The sequence below is a fragment of the Neovison vison genome, chromosome 13 (genome assembly GCF_020171115.1).
Source record: "Neovison vison isolate M4711 chromosome 13, ASM_NN_V1, whole genome shotgun sequence".
In the NCBI taxonomy this organism is placed as follows: domain Eukaryota; kingdom Metazoa; phylum Chordata; class Mammalia; order Carnivora; family Mustelidae; genus Neogale; species Neogale vison.
The window spans coordinates 139,860,268-139,877,895 of NC_058103.1; the positions used below are offsets into that span (position 1 = coordinate 139,860,268).

Below are 17,628 nucleotides of genomic sequence, written 5' to 3' on the forward strand. Positions count from 1 at the left end.
AGTGGAAATCCTTGCACGGTCCTAGAAGGTGATCTGGAAATCCCACGTCCTGCGGAGAGCCCGTGAGAACCTAGGGTCCTTCTTTTTCCTGGTCTTTAGCTTCACTTACATGGTGCAGCTTCACTGACATTGACCCTTGGCCTTGTGCTAGAAATACAAAGAGATTTGTCTCTTTGTTTTTGTTTTCTGGTGGAGTGTGTGTGTGTGTGTGTGTGTGTGTACATGCAGGAGGATAGTGGGGGGCTAAACATATAAAAGCTGTTGGGCACTTAATATGTGTCATTGTGCTAATATTTTTCACATCATAATTGTGATGGTCATCATAATTCTTCCAAGTAAAGATTATCCCCATTTTACACATGAGCAAATTGAGGCTGAGAGAGATTTTTGTCTTGTTTTGTAAATAATCACAATTCCATGAAGAGTCTAAGAAAAAACCAGTCACCTCACCCTCTTGTAATAGACTGTTACCAGTGTTTTTAATCTTTACCCAGAGAGAGGTATGTGTGTTTTTAATTGCTCAGTTTTTAAAATTATAAGCAAATTTAAACACTTTTAATATGCATGTAATTTGTTTCTCAAGTGATTTCTACTTTGTTTCTTTGTGAGGTGCCACTCTTTGGGAAAGTGATTAAGAAAATGGAATTTTGGGCACCTGGGTGGCTCAGTGGGTTAAGCCGCTGCCTTTGGCTCAGGTCATGATCTCAGGGTCCTGGGATCGAGTCCCGCATCGGGCTCTCTGCTCAGCGGGAAGCCCGCTTTCTCCTTTCTCTCTCTGTCTGCCTCTCTGCCTACTTGTGATCTCTCTGTGTCAAATAAATAAATAAAATCTTAAAAAAAAAAAAAAAAAAGAAAGAAAATGGAATTTTAAGCAAACTGACATTGGATTGAGTTCAGGCTCCATCTCTAATTAGCTGCAGGAAAGTGATTTAATCAATCTGCACCAACATTTCTGCTCTGCAAAATGTGTATAATAATAGTAATATCTCTATCATAGAGTTCTGCCAGAATTAAACAAGAACTTGCAAGTAAGGTAGCTAGCACATTCTGTTTTTAGCACATTGTAAAAACTCAGAAAATGGAAAGCAGTTACGATTTGCCTATTGTGCCTTGAGCTGTTTTTGCTTGACTTTTTCCTCGGGGATTTAAAATATCTCTTTGGATACTAAAGAAATCAATCCTTTGTCATATTTGTTACAGTGCTTTTCCCAATGTGTTACTTTCTTGTCTTTTTTGTGTGGTTTACACATTTTTAAATGTAAAATTATGTATTTTACATGACCAAATTTATCAATGTTTTCCCTGGCTGATTTCTGGATGTGGTAGCACTTATGGAAGACTTCCCCAGTCCAGCACCTTGACATCAACAAAATGAATAATTGATATTTTTCCCACTCCTTCCTCATGCCTTTTTCTATGCTATTCTAACTTTATACATAAACATTGGTCCATTTCTGACTCCTTGCTTCCACAGTACAACTTCTAGCTAAACTTTCTGGAGGGCAATTTCACATTTGGAGACATGTTATATGGACTTCCTAATGATCCAAATCACACCATGGCAGGACGTTTAACCTACAGATCTCCTTGCACAAGGATGCTGGGGCAGTGCATGAACGGCACAGTAATGGTTGCTAGTTGTTAAAAAAGTTAATAGCTTCAGTATCATTAATAGCACAAAATCTAAATAAAGGGAAAAATCTAAGTAGATTTCTACTCGGCAATATTTTACAGATTTTTTGTTTTGTTCAATTCAGCATTTATTAAGAATCTACTATATGCACACAGACTTAGATAACCTTTATTCTCTCTTTTTCTTAGCATAAAGTTGCAGTTGCATCTCTCGTAAAAAAACAGTGAGATCATAAAAAGAATAGCCACACAAATACCCCTTTCCCCCAACAGAGAAGCTCAAAGCTAGATAGGGTGAAAAAATAAATTGCATAAAAAAATGGGGATGTGTGTATATATATGCATATGCATATATGCACTTATTTATATATTTTTTAAGATTTTCTTTATTTATTTGACAGACAGATCACAGGTAGGCAGAGAGGCAGGCAGAGAGAGAGAGAGAGAGGAGGAAGCAGGCTCCCCACCGAGCAGAGAGCCCTATGTGGGGCTCGATCCCAGGTCCCTGAGATCATGACCTGAGCTGAAGGCAGAGGCTTTAACCCACTGAGCCACCCAGGCGCCCCAAGATATATGCACTTATTAATAAATGTACAGATTCACAAATACCACATATATAGTTTTTATACTGAAAAGGAACCTCTGATGGATATACTCCAAGTTGTTGATGATAGTTCAATATGACAAAAAGAAGGGGAAGAAAAGAAAGTTCAGAGAATAAAGGAGGCATGCTAATTGATTACTTTGATAGTGGATGTATACCATACTTATAATAAAAATAAAAACAAAATATGAAATCAATCAATTACAATTAAATAAGTAAAAACAAACATGAACCTTTATGCCCTAATTTTTTTTTGTTTTGTTTTGTTTTTTGAAAGCAGAGCCATAGTAGTAGATCCTGGATACAAGTCAATGGATAGATACCATTGATTGAGAAGGTTCCTGAGTGGGAAGAAAATAAACATTAACAATTTATATTGGGCTGTGCTGAGTCATGCTGTAAACTCTAGGGCAACAACTAAAAGAAGAGCAATAGAATCCTTACATTCTGAGAAAATAGATAAAAAATAGATGAGAATAAAAAAACACTCATAACAAGGACAGAAAAAACAATGAAAACCACAAATTTAAATCTAAATATATTAGTAACCACATTAAATTTGAATGGACTAGATGGTACAACTAAAAGTGATTGTCTTTAGACAATCTTTTCTTTAGAAAGAGATCTTAAACATAAACAGATAGGTTGAAAGTAAATAATAGGAAATTATATATTTTGAGGAAACCAACAAGCAGGAGATGGTATAGCCATATTATTACTAGTTAAGATATTAAGGTAAATTTTCATTTATGCTTAGATATAAATAGGTCACCTCCTAGTAATGATCCAATTCAGTAGGAAAGGATAGCAATTTTAATATGCATGACCCAGAAGCACCTAGGTGACTCAGTCGCTTAAGAATTTAACTCTTGATTTTGGCTCAGGTCATGATAACAGGGTTGTAAGATTGAGCCCCATGTTGGGCTCTGCACTCAGCAAGGAGTCTGCTTGAGATTCTCTCTCTTCCTCCCCCTTGCTCACTCACTCTCCTTAAATAAATAAATAAAATCTTTAAAATAAAATGTACAACCCAAATAATACAGCTTTTGAATACAGAAGGCAAAAACTAGCCAAGCTATAAGGTGATACAGATAAATCCATGGTGGGAAGTTTTAACACACATCTTTAACCAATTGACACAAGAAGTAAACAAAAAATAAAAATCAGTATAAATACAAAAGACTGAATACAATCAACAAAATTAATCAATGCATACACACACACACACACACACACACACAAACACACACACTCACACTCAATAACTTTTCCAAGCTCACATGAAGAGTTTACAGAAGTAGGCCAATTTCTTGATCAATATTTTCTGACCGTAAAGCAATTAAATTAGAAATCAGAAACAAAAAGATAACCAGAAAATCTCCATATACTTGGAAATTAAGCAATATATTTCTTCACCATGGAAGCAATAAAAATAGAAAACTGGAAAAAAAATTTTTACTAAACTTGAATGATAATGAAAATATCAACACCAAAATGTCTGGCCTGGAGCTAAAGTTATGCTTAGAGGAAACTGTAGAGTTTTAAATGCTCTTAAATGTTTGGAAAATAGAATGATTGAAAGTAAGTAATCCAGTGATCTATCTTTAGTTAGGAAAAAAATGCTAAATTAATCCCAAGGGAGTAAAAGGAAGAAAGGAATAAAAAAGAATATTAGTAATTAATGAAAAAGAAAACAGGTAGCAGGAGGATTAACAAACGCCAATGACAGTTTCTTTCTAAAGACTATCATAATTCATAAATCCGATCAAGAAAGAAAGGAAAACACAATTAACATCAAGCATAGAGTTGCCTGTAAGCTCAGTCTGTTAAGCAGTGACTCTTGATTTTGTCTTAGGTCGTGATTTCAGGGTTGTGAGATCAAGCCCCATGTTGGGTTCCATGCTAGGCATGGAGACTGCTTAAGAATTTTTCTCTCAATCTCCTGCTACCCGCCTCCCCCTTTAAAAAAGTATCAAGCATAAAAAAGTGGACAATGCTACAGATCCTAGTGACATTAAAGGTAGGATTTTATTAAATAAAAGGGGATTTTATTAAAAACTTTATGTCAAAAAGTAGAGAATTTAAGGGGCACCTGGGTGGCTCAGTGGGTTAAGCTGCTGCCTTTGGCTCAGGTCATGATCTCAGGGTCCTGGGATCGAGTACTACATCGGGCCCTCTGCTTGGCGGGGAGCCTGCTTCCCCCCCCTCTCTCTCTGCCTGCCTTGCCTCTCTGCCTACTTGTGATCTCTCTCTGTCAAATAAATAAATAAAATCTTTAAAAAAAAATGTAGAGAATTTAAGTGAAATGGACGAACTCAAGAAAAGGACAGTTTACAGATGTGAGAAGAAACAGAATGGCTGAATACATCTATAAAATTTACAAAAATGGAATATTCAACTAAAACCCTTCCTAAAAGAAAACTCTGGGCCCAGATGCTTCACCAGAAAATTCTATTGAATCTTAAAAGAAGTAATGACATCAGGTTTGGGTGCCTGGGTGGCTCAGTGGATTAAAGCCTCTGCTTTGGCTCAGGTCATGATCCCAGGGTCCTGGGATCAATCCCCACATGGGGCTTTCTGCTCGGCAGGGAGCCTGCTTCCCTTTCTCTCTCCCTCTCTGCCTGTCTCTCTGCCTACTTGTGATCTCTCTCTCTCTCTCCGTCGAATAAATAAGTAAAATATTAAAAAAAAAAAGACACCAGGCTTATGCAAACTCTTCCAAATAATGATAAAGAGAGAACACTGCCACATGTTGAGTGAGCCTAGAATAATCTCTCCATAAGGAATTTAAGAACAGAAAATTACAGCTCAAATTTCATTAATGATTATAGCTGCAAAAATCCTAACAAAGTAATAGTAAATAAAATACAGCAATATACGAAGAGAGTGTATAGCATGGCAAAGTTGGGTTTATTCCATAATTGGAAGACTGGCTTAACATTTAGAAACCAAAACAATAATAGACCACATTAGCAAAAATAAAGGAAAAAAATTATCATACCAATGAATGTAGGAAAAAGTTTGACAAAACTCACATTCACAATAAAAATTCTTAGCAAATTAAAAATAAAAGGAAATTTCTTTAATCTGATAAAGCATCTTTACAAATACCTAGAGCAAATATTCTTAGAGTAAAATGTTGAAAGTTTTTTTCTCTAATATCATACAGGAGAAAAGAATGTTCACCAACACCGATTCTGTTCAACATGATACTAGAGCTAGTAGCTGGTACAATAAAGCAAGGAAACAGAAAAATGTGTAAGGATTGGAAAATAAAAAAGAAAAAAATATCCCAGATAATATGTCTATGCAATAGAAAATTCATAATAATAGTCTTCAGATAAAAATCAAGATAACTAAGTTTACCAAAGTTTATAGATAGAAAGTCAATGTAGGAAAATTAATTTCACTTCTATATCCTAGTAATAAATAGAGAATGAAATCTGAAAAAAAATTATCATGAAATTAATCAAGTACTTGGGAATATATCTCACAAAAATGTGTGAAACTTCTATATATAAAACCCTAAAATAATATTGACATAAATTCAAAATGACCTAAATAGACAGAAGACTTTATGAGAAGACTTAAAATTTTATCAAGATGTCAATTATTTTCCAATTAATGCAACCCTTATAAAGATCTCAGTGGTTGTTTGTGTGTGCAAGTGTGTGATGTGTCATGTGTATTAGTGTTGGGTGTTTCATTTCTAATGAAGATGTGTATCAGACACTCTCACAAACACCCTGTCAGATCGCTCTCCCAACAGCCAAATCAGTTAACTCCTGCATTTTCCCTTCAGCAAACCACAATTCTAGCAGAAAAAGTTTAAAAGTTTTTTTTTGGGGCGCCTGGGTGGCTCAGTCATTAAGCATCTGCCTTTGGCTCAGGTCATGATCCCGGGGTCCTGGGATTGAGCCCTGCATCAGGCTCCCTGTTCAGGGGGAAGCCTACTTCTCCCTCTCCCACTCCCCCTGCTTGTGTTCCTGCTCTGTCTTTTGTCAAATAAATAAATAAAATCTTTAAAAAATAAAAAATTAAACTTTTTTTTTTAAAAAAAGGGAGACATTTACTTTTTAATTTTGTTTTTTTTTTTAAAGATTTTATTTATTTATTTGAGAGAGAGAGAGACAGTGAGAGAGAGCACGAGCGAGGAGAAGGTCAGAGAGCGAAGCAGACTCCCCATGGAGCTGGGAGCCCGATGTGGGACTCGATCCCAGGACTCCAGGATCACGCCCTGAGCCAAAGGCAGTCGTCCAACCAACTGAGCCACCCAGGCGTCCCTTGTTTTTTTTTTTTTTAATTTAAGACATGGAAAAAGAAAGTCAAGGCAGTTTGCCAAAAATAATATTCATAATAGTCAATCTTCTCAAGTGAATAATACATGCCATCCAATAGTCTGAGCTCTTTATATGCACTAATTCATCTAATTCTTCCAAAAATGTTATGAAGTAGGAATCATTATTACTCCCATTCTACAAATGACGACTCTGACTCAAAAGTTAGGTAACTGGCATTAAATCACTTAGGCTCAGTACAAGTGATAGAATTGGGATCTGAATTCAGAGAGTCAGCTCCAGAGCCCACTCTCACTGCCGTTCTATAGTAGGCACTTTCGAAACTGTAAAAAGGTACATTTTTCTCACTTAATTTAATGCTCCTGTTTATACTGAGTACTTAGTTCAAAGACATTTTGCTGTAAATCCTCTAACACTCAAGAACTTACTAGATCTTCTCTCCATTAACATAGAGTATCTTGTGCTGGTTTTCACAGAACACCCAAAGTTAAAAAAGCAAAACAAAACAAAAACCCTTTCCATCTAAAAATCAAATACTTCATTGAACATGTTGTTCCACAACTTCCCTAATTTCCCTAACTTGAGAGCTCCCTAAATTCCTAAAAAAGGTATCCCTGACTTGGACAGTAAAAAGACAAATGAGTCAAACCTTTCAATTAGTGAAAAAAGAAAAAAATTCAATGAATCCCCTTCCTTCCTTCAACCATCTAGGCTTAGTAACATGTCCTAAGAATATCATTTTCAAAGGTCCAAAGCCCTAAAGAAAAATGAGTGTGTCCACATCCGGTAAAGGGGGTAACAGCTCCATCCTGTAGTTCCTCCCCCAAATGGGTGTCCTACTAGTTGACCCTTATGTCCATGGAATCTTGATTTTCCTCACATCCCAGGCTAGGACAAATGAAGTCTTCTGACTCTTCTACCCATCGAGACAGAAATGACTGATCAGGGCTGCCTGGGTGGCTCAGTGGGTTAAGCCTCTGCCTTCAGCTCAGGTCATGATCTCAGGGTCCTGGAATCGAGTCCCTCATTGGGCTCTCTGCTAGGCAAGGAGCCTGCTTCCTCCTCTTTCTCTCTCTCTGCTTGCCTCTCTGCCTACTTGTGATCTCTCTCTGTCAAATAAATAAAATCTTTAAAAATAAAAAAAAAAGAAATGACTGATCATATAATCCTACAGATTATTCTTTTGTTGTGGAACCCACAAGACGCTTTCCTTCACGAGGTATGGTTTTTACTCTAGCTTGTGAACCTTCTCCTCTGCCTCCTGTCTGGCCAACTCTTTGGTCTTTCTGCCTTCATTCTCCATTCTTTGTTCCTTTCAACAAACAGTAGGTCAATTGCTCTATCCCTCCCCACGTCTTCACGGCCATCCAAGCTACGCTTAATCTCCTTCCTCCTTCCTCATCTTTAGTGGCTAGTCCTCAGCATCACTTCCCATCTAGAGAAGTTCTCCTTCTGATGAATGTACCTTCCAAACCGGACTCTGGAATATCTACAGGGATGACTTTCCTGTTCTAGGTTTCTCATTCTTCTGTGCAGAGATTTCCTTAACCACTCAAAAGATACACGTGTTAAAGGCAACACTCCATAATGAGAAGACATAAAATATAGCCCTTGTCTGACCCGTCCAGCCTGCTGTTTGAGATACTATAAGGTGAACCACGTTGAGTAAATATTTTAGCCTGTTATAGATATACATTTGAAATCTGTATAATATTAGAGGAGGTCATTAGAGAAAGTAGAGAAGAGTAGAAAAAGAAAATATAGTTTGTGCCATGTAGATGCAATACGATTGGGGTCTTCCGGGTCAGTAACTGGAAAGCCCTGCTCTGAGTTTTATGCAAGCTTTCCTTATTTACCAGTTGCCAGAAGTTGGGTAAAAGTTTTCCTGGTCCTTCGACACTGAATTACAATGGAATTCCAACAGAGTTACACATGCCATCCCACTTGAATGCCCAGAAGGAACTTTAAGGTCACAGTGGTAATGAATGGCCCAAGAATTAATAGGAGTGGAGACTTATGAGCCTCCCTTCCTGTGCTGCAGCTGGGCAGAACAGTACTCTGTTCATGGCTGAAAATACGTCTCAGACATGGCCACCACAGCTGTGCCGGGCACAGCTGCCCCTCAGACGCACTGCAGAGGTGGGGGCCTGTTTAAATCACCCTGCCTTCTTCTCTCATCAGACACATTTCCTTGACCATTATCAATCGCACAACAGCCACATTTGTCTATTCGAGACCTTCAAGCGTGGAGAAGGTTTTACTAAACACCATGGCCTTCCTTCCTCCGTCCTGCCCCTGCTCCACATCCTTTTCTCCTTCTGGCTGCCACAATGTCCCTCATCCAGTTTTTTTCCATTGACTTTTTCCACCCACTCAGGACGCTGTATGAGCTTCAAGCATGAGCACTACCATCTGCTGTCACACAGACATATTAAACCCCATGCATCTCCCTGGATCTAGCACAGTCTTGGGCTTTGAACCTTTGCACAGTCTCCCACCATCTGAAGTCTCCATTCATTAACTCTTGGCTCAGCCATCTTTTCCTGTGATCAGACTTACTGATAAAATGCCCCTTCTTCAGAAAGAAGCTCCCTGTCTGTCTTTCTCTCTCCTACAGCCCTTTCTGGGCTGGTCAGGCCTCCCCTGCCACCCCATCTTATCTCTGCCTCTCATCAATGCAACTGAATTCTAGTTATTACTGTTCTCCCTCACTACAAAATCGATCCCTGAAGGAAAATGACATTGTAGTGCAATAGTGAAGGCAGGTTCAAATCTAAGCTTCTTTGCTTAGTAGTTCTGAGAGTTAATCACTCTGTGATTCCATTTTCTCGTCTGTAAAATGGATATACTAAAAATCCTTAATCTAGAGGCCGGTTGGAATCTTTTAATTTGATTCCTGCCACCAACTTCTTAAAGAAAGTATTATGTGTTCAGGGTTTACAATAGCGTCTGGCTAACACAGGACATGAACTGACATAGCTATTATCATGATTTTATGGAATATTTCTCATTTTTAGACCAAGTCAGTGCCTGACACTCAGGACTGAGAGTTAATGAGTGAATGAAGGGAGAAGTAAAATGCCCTCCTCATCACCTATTTCATCTTGTCACTTATGTTTTTGTTAAACAATTTTGAGGGTAACTTCAAAAATCACTGGTCAATTTATATGACATCTAGATGGGCATCAATATATGTAAGCCAAAACTCCCCTGCTCTTTAATTTTTCTTCTACGACATGGATAATGGGAACAGCAACATGTAAACTCAGTAAAGCCAAATTTAGGATGATTTATAACTTACTTTATAAAAAAACAAACATGTTTATTATGCCAACAAATGGCCATGCAAGAGAAACTAGATTTGATAAGGAACCAAGAAAGATCAGCGTCCATGCAAAGTTCCATATTAGCTAATTATATTTCCTGAAGTTTGTTATAACTTACCAATTTCCCTCCATATTGATATATAAAACTTTCCCTTGGTCTTTAGCACTAACATTAATCTCTTCTTTATCCATGCAATTTTTTAAATTATTTATTTATTTATTTTAGAGAGAGGGGCAGAGGGAGAGCGAGAGGGAGAGAGAATCTCAAGCAGACTCTGCACTGACCGTGGAGCTCAACACGAGGCTCGATCTCATGACCCTGAGATCATGACTTGAGCTGAAACCAAGAGTCAGACACTTAACCAACTGCACCACTTGGGCACCCCTACCCATGCATATTATCTTCTCTTCTTAGAGAAACTATACTGGACAATAAAATAAGAAAAAAAAAGGTATCAGTGAATCTTCAGAAAGTAGATAGTTGACACAGTTCTGGATTTGAAGAAATAAGTTTAAAGTTAAAAGAAAAAAATGTTTCAATTGCTCTGTTCATTGGTACCAAATGAAGACCGCGTTAAACAGAGTTCATGATGTCTGAAACAAAATAAACATGAATCATAGAAACAGTCTTTCTCAACCAAGACTCCATGAGAGATTTAGTCCTTGTGACCTAAGGTAGGAAGTGGCAAGCCATGGGTTAGGTTTAAGTCAACTCTAGCCTGCCACCTCTTTTTGTAAATAAAGTTTTGTTAGAACACATATCACAGCCATTCATTTAGGTATCAATGGTGCCTGCTTTCATGCTTAACAGAGTTGACGAGTTATGGTCCACAAAGATGAAAATATTTACTCACTGCCTCTCATAAAGAAAGTCAGTTGACCCCTGTCCTAAGTGATGAGTTAACTTCCCATCTTTGCATCCATGATGCTCCTTGCTATGTATGGCTCTTTGGTAAGTTGAGGAAAAAAGCATTTATTGTGTTCCATGTTTCAGTTGAAAAAGGCAGTTTCAGAGCATATTTGCCTCCCTTTTTATTTCTGAATATGGCACTCTATTTTTTTTAATCTATAATTTATCACTCAAACGAGGATACTTTTGAGAGTGAAATAATTATGCTGGGGCAATTGGTGTGAATTGGCCATATGGTCAACCCGGTTCCAAGGCACTACCCAACTGTGAAGCTGAAAAGCCCAAAGAACAAACCAACACATATAAATACGGTTGCTCAAAACACTGTAGCTTTTGTTTCTTTTGTTTTTGCATTTACTGATCCCTGCCCTCCCCACCCTCTTACCCCCACTGTCCTAATACATGGCAGCTGTACTTCAAACACAACTCAAATGTAGAACTTACTTTTTAATTCTTTCTCCAAAGGAAGCTATTTCCTCCAAGATGTTTTGAACAGTTGAAACAATATCCTGTACCATATAGATTCTCTCAATTAAGCCCTTTTTCTCGGATTCCTAGGAAACATAAAAGCAAGATTTAGCTTGGTCACTTCATTTTTACTGTCCTGCTGTAGAAAATACGACACCATGTTAAAATAACATAGTTATGATGAACAGAGTGACTCCAAGAGATGAATCACATGTTTTACAACTTAAAATATTTATTGACTCCAAAGAACCGTTACCCACTCATTCAGAGGCAACCATTCACATTATGTCTCAGTCACTACCTCAGTGTGAGGAAGTGATGTGTAGAAATTCCCACAGAACCAAGAGCTTCATTTCTCTGGGGAAGCTACTGCTTCTGTCAGAGGACTTGGCAACGTCCTCCACTTGGCTGACCCTGATTTCCGGTCTGGCTTCACAGGGTTATCTGCCGGCTCACCTTACCCTATTCCCTCACAGTCCTTCAGATATGTTTCCAGTATGTGACAACATGGTATGGTGCAAATCCAGGTGATAGGTCGCCTAGTACTGTGGCTTTTTTGTCAAACTCTGCTCCATTTTTAGTCATGTTTTGAACACACTGCAAGTCTGACAAACATTTCAGTCATCCTTTGGCAACCACCTCAGAAACAGAGTTGGCACCTGGAGGCAGACTACAAAGTCACTGCTGGAGACTGCATCTTACACAGGTTACTCCCATGGAGGATACCTAATGACTGACTGGCTTTTCCTTCACAGAAGTAGGAAGAAAATGGAAGGTAGAAAAAAACCCAGTGCACATACATGTTCATCTTCCTCAGTCTCCAGTTCTTCACGTGAACCAGAATTTAGCCTCCTAAGAACATTGTCCATATCTTGCTTATAGAAAACCTCAAGTGTGTTTGACCATGTTATGCAGCTAATGCTTACAAAAAGAATTCATAAATTACCCAAATGTTGGAGAAAAGATGATTTTCTAAAGTGGTATTTTTATGCAAATTATTATATTCTGGTACCATAATCTAGGTCCCAGGGAACTCTACTGGAACTGGGATTTAGCTAGTATTCCTCTCAGCTCTTGTCTATCTGGTTCATTGTAGCCACTACATATAATATATAATACCCCAAACCTCAAATTTTTCTCTATCTAGAATTTTACTTGAATTAGAATTATACTAAATTATGGAGCAAAAACTTCTAAATTTATGACAGCATTTTAAGAACAACCTTCTATACAGCAAAAGAAAAGACTTCACTCTCCTTGTGCATTCTCTGTTCCATTAAAATGGACACAACCTGTGTGGGAAGAAGAATCCACCACCTGGTCAGTGATTATGGCTGAAAGCACCTATATGGCAGAAATTTCACAAAAGCACAAACTTCCCTTCTCCCACCTGTCTTTGTTTATGAAGCTACTTTGCAGAAACAGACCACAGGGAGGGTAGAGGTTAGAATGTACTACTGCCAGACCCTCTTTAGTAAAGAGTGCTGGGGTGATTTGAAGAACCTCTTACCATCTGGGCTGAACTTCTTAATCCAAGCAATCTGTACAGAAGAAAGCAGGTTCATTGTGCCCTCTTGTTAAATCAAACTAGCATGACATTTGTGGTTTTTCACCCCAATTTAAAATTTATTTCTTTTACTAATTCTTCAAGCAGCTTGCATTAAAAATTAGGTATGCCACCGAAGCAACCTAATTCATGCTCAGCCACATCTATTAATGGGCACAATAGTGAAAACCCATCTCTGTCTGCTACATAAGTATTCATGTTTATAAAGGAGGATTTGAAAGCACTAGGGAATTTGACCCAAAGGGCAAAAGTAGCTTCCTCTTTTCAGTAGCATAGACTTCAGGTCAAAACAATTTCTTGGAAAATGACTCAAATTTCCATGTGGTTCAAGTTCATAAAAACATCCTAGTTCCACTGACTGTGTGCGTGTGTGTGTGTGTGTGTGTGTGTTCTCCCCCACCCCAAAGAAACACCCAAATGCCAAGGTTCTGCTTGTGAAGGAAGTATAAGTTAGTATACCAAAATAATAAATGATTGTCTCCACGTCCTTTTCCTTTTTAATGAATTTGGTATTTTAGTTTGCATATTTAATACCCAAAGACAAGGCTAAGAGTCTTACCATATCTAGGCTAACAGGATAAAAATTTATCAACCAAATCTCTACACTTTCAAGAGTAAAAGTAATCAGAATTATATAATTTTTGAAATACTTATCAACTATCAATTTTATTTTGTATTTGGTGAATCCACATAATTATTTTATTTTTATAAACACATTACTTCAAATTTTGTAAAAGCATACTTTATGTATATTAAAATGAAACTTATTTATGTTATTTGGACATTTCTAAATGATACATAAAGAACGATTATTTGTGCTACAGATTCACATATTTAACTGGTTTCCTAGTTATATATGTTTATAATCCCAGGTCCGGGCACTTTGCAAACCTGGGTGGCTCAGTGGGTTAAGCCGCTGCCTTCGGCTCGGGTCATGATCTCAGGGTCCTGGGATCGAGTCCCGCATCGGGCTCTCTGCTCAGCGGGGAGCCTGCTTCCCTCTCTCTCTCTCTCTGCCTGCCTCTCCGTCTACTTGTGATTTCTCTCTGTCAAATAAATAAATAAAATCTTTAAAAAAAAAAAGAATGTACTTTTTAATACATTCTTTTTATATATTTCAGAAAAATTGTTCTTAATCATCTTCAGAGTTGCACTTAATAGTCATTAAGTTGACACCTTTAATTGACTCTACAGTGGCTCATAATTTTAATTACCAAAATACTCTCTCTACAGGTGCTGAGATACCTTGAAATCTCACACCCAAAAAATGTGTTACATGGAGAAAATCGTTATCAATTTTAATTTTTAAATGTTGAGATCCCTATATATTTTAGCTTAAATATTTTCAAAGGCACTGCCTTTTTGTATCCATTCATATGGATTTTCTCTGTCAAACATTCTTTAGAACAACACTCTAAGTTGTATCCATAATTCCTTTGACTGCTTCACAAAATTTATGCTGATAAATAAATGGCTTCTCAATTTCCTTCCATTCTTGCGTCAAATAGATATTTAGTCTATTAAAAATAAAAAAGATTTTCCACAAATTGAGATATCCCAAAGGGTGACTTCAGAATTAAATATTGAAATGTGCACAACATTTAACCTTGTTGTTTACTTTGTGTTAAGTATTACTGGTTTTTGTGGGGGGGAAAATGCAGTGTCTCTTTTGCCAGTTCTTTTAAAATTCACTTCCACTCACTAAAAGCTTTTAAAGATGAAATTACTTAGCATTTCGGTCATCAACGATTTTGATAAAATTTTCCAACTGTTTATGACCCAAATGCAACAAAAACTGTAGAGATCTTTTTTCACAAGAGTTCAATAGCTCTGGAAAATGTTTAAGTTGACTAAGAGCTCCTCAAAGGTTCAAACATTCTTAAAATCAAATTGATGACCAGCAGCAAAAAACAGAGTACACATTGACACACTGAAGTGTATTTTTCATATCTGAAATATCTTTGTCACAAACAATTTTGTGGTTGTTACCTAACACTGTATATACACAATATTTATAAGTGTGGACAAGACAGCTTCTAATTCAATCAATGGAGCATTATCATTCTTCTGTACACAGTCATGGATAATCAGGGCACTGTGGCCAATCCCAAGTACACTTCTGCCTCATAAATGCCTTCATTCTGTAAAAACATCTTATAAGCCATGATGCGATCCTCCATCAAAGTTTGCATTTATACTATCCCTATGTTAAATAATCCCCAAATATAATTGTTTCAACTAAATTTACATCGGCATTCCTGATGTCAGAGATTTCATCATTTGTAAAACTAATTAGCAAAAACTTTATTTTGGTTCCATTTATTGGTTGGAAAAAAATCAAAATAATTTTAGAATTTAACTTATTTGACATTCTGTTTCAATCACTCGATAGCATCCAGGTAAGACTGCCGCCATTTGGCTCTGCCCAAGATTTTTCAGATATTGGTTCTATTAGAGTCGACATATTAACAGCTACCTTGCATTTTCATACACGTACAATGAAACCTCAGAATGGAAAAATCGATAAATGTACAATAGCCATTTGTCTAAAAGAAAAGTCATAGTCCACAGAGAGATATGTAAGCACAACTTCTTGGTTACATAAATAAAAGCATGTTTCCAGAAATGGTCTTCTTGAAGTAACTACTAACTGTTGAAGATTCTTTGGAAGTTTTGTAACTTAAGTTTATATACACAGATGACAGGACCATGTCCCCAGGGGACAGACAAGAAATGTAAACACACATCTCTCAGCACATCGATAATGATCTTGATAAATAGAATATTATTCCTGGATTCTTTCTTAAACACGAATTCTGACTTTATTTACTCATTGCAAAACTTTATCAGAGAGTTAAAAAAAAAAAGGTAAATGCAGATTTACTCTTTGGAATGAGTGAAACAAAATATGATAGCCAAAGTGTTCAGACTACTTTTTATTCTCTTATCCATAGGACTGTTCAAATTCTGCCTATATTTAATGTACCCTCACCCTATCATTTTTCATCTTTCCCACTAACCCTCCTGGAACAGGCAGTTTGGAGGCTGTATGCATCATACAGATTGGGCAATAGCCCTGTGCCCACACGCTTGTATACAACATGACTGATTGGGGGAAATGGGGAGCAAGCATCAGAGGCTTCTCCAACATCGCTCGAGACATGAAGGGGTGAACTCATCTGAGAGCACTTTGTTTTGTCAGGGACCATCCAAAAGCTCTCCCTGAAAGCTAGGTTTTAGAGGCTTAGCCCCCTGAAAAGGGGTCAGGAAAGCAGACGGGTTATCCCTGCTTGTTGGCTGGATTTAATCGGGTGTCATGAAGATCTCTGGTCACTGCTCATGCAACCCCGCGGCTACTAGGAAAAACCATAGCAGAAGCAGAATGCACAAACAACAAGCCTAAGCAATTTATTGCAGTGTATTTGAGTGGAAGTATTAAATACCATACTTAGAATTTAAATAAAATGGGGGGGCAGTAAATGGAAAATTTCTGGGCAAGTAGGTACATGTAACATAGGATTCTAGTCCAGAACACCAGAGCAAGTGTGTCTTCGTTATAAGATGCCCCTTAGCACCTGGGTGGCTCAGTCAGCTAGGCAACTGCCTTTGGCTCAGGTTATGATCTTAGGGTCCTGGTCTCGAGCCCCGCATTGGGCTCCCTGCTTGGTGGGAGGCCTGCTTCTTTCTCTCCCTCTGCTGCTCCCCTTCTTTATGCTCTCTCTCAACCAAAAAATAAAATCTTAGGGAAAAAAATGCTTAAGGTCTAGTGGACATGTCACAAGGTGGGCATTCAGCTCCCACTTGTTTTTTTTTTTTGGCATTTGCTTCTTTGATGTCTATGGGTTTTTGTTCTGTCTCTTTGTATACCATCGATATATAATTTTGAGATACCTGACTCAGTTACATATTGCCCCCTACTCTTTCTTTCCAGCATTATTTTTCCCAGAACTCATGAGAGTGTGTTAAATGATGTCTTTTAAAACTATTTCAAAAACATTTCTTTCCATTCTTATATTTAAGAGCTGGGGTAACCAGGGATTGTTTGCACCAACAGGTAAAAAGTTAATAAGAAAAGCAAACAGACCAACCAACCATGAGACTTCAACTCTACCCAGGCCCACACATTTTGTAAATAGCAGGCTAGGGGTCAGAGAGAACTGAGTTCTGCCTGGTCATCTACCAATTTTATGATCATGGTAAATTCCTCACCCATTCTGAATTCCAATTTAGCTATCTGGGAAAAGGGAGAGTCTAATCCTTTCCTGAGTGAAGAATTAAACATTATTCGTATCATAAGATATGTAAAGCATTTGGTACCTTACAGACACTTCATAAACATAAGTCCCTTCCTTTTGAGAATGCAAAGAGATAAAAGAAGGAATAACCTTTGATCTAGTTGAAGGAATACAGGGGTTAATTTAAGTTTTGAAAGCAATGATCTTCCAAGACAAGTCTACTCATGTTGCCCTGCATTGTACGAAAGATCATCTGGCAGTTTTATCTGCATCATGCTGGCTTTATTTACACGTCTCAGATTGAACCACGGAATGTGGTGATAACAGTTTAGCAAACACAACATTACATCTGCTGCTGCCACCAAATTGCCTGGGAAGAGCAACAGAGATCCATTCAGGAAGACAGAACCGTTATCACGTGTGCTGGTGTGTTTCCTTAACATAGGAGGCTTCTGATTTATAGAGGGAAATGTGTAATAAAGAGCAGGAGAGTGGTGGTCATTGGGGTGATTAGACAAATGCACAAAAAAAATTATAACCAGCCATGCACTGCACTCCCAAAGCCCTACATTTGAGAAAGAATGGATT

At 37.7% G+C, this 17,628-nt stretch overlaps 1 protein-coding gene across 2 annotated transcripts in view; it reads right to left on the bottom strand.

Moving 5' to 3' along the window:
• Positions 1 to 17,628, bottom strand: part of MCTP2 (multiple C2 and transmembrane domain containing 2) — a 187,500-nt gene that overhangs the window by 13,754 nt on the left and 156,118 nt on the right. For both annotated transcript variants that reach the window (XM_044232181.1, XM_044232182.1), the window contains one exon: positions 11,215 to 11,324. In XM_044232181.1, the coding sequence (XP_044088116.1) occupies positions 11,215 to 11,324 (110 nt within the window). The remainder of the gene's footprint in view (positions 1 to 11,214; positions 11,325 to 17,628) is intronic.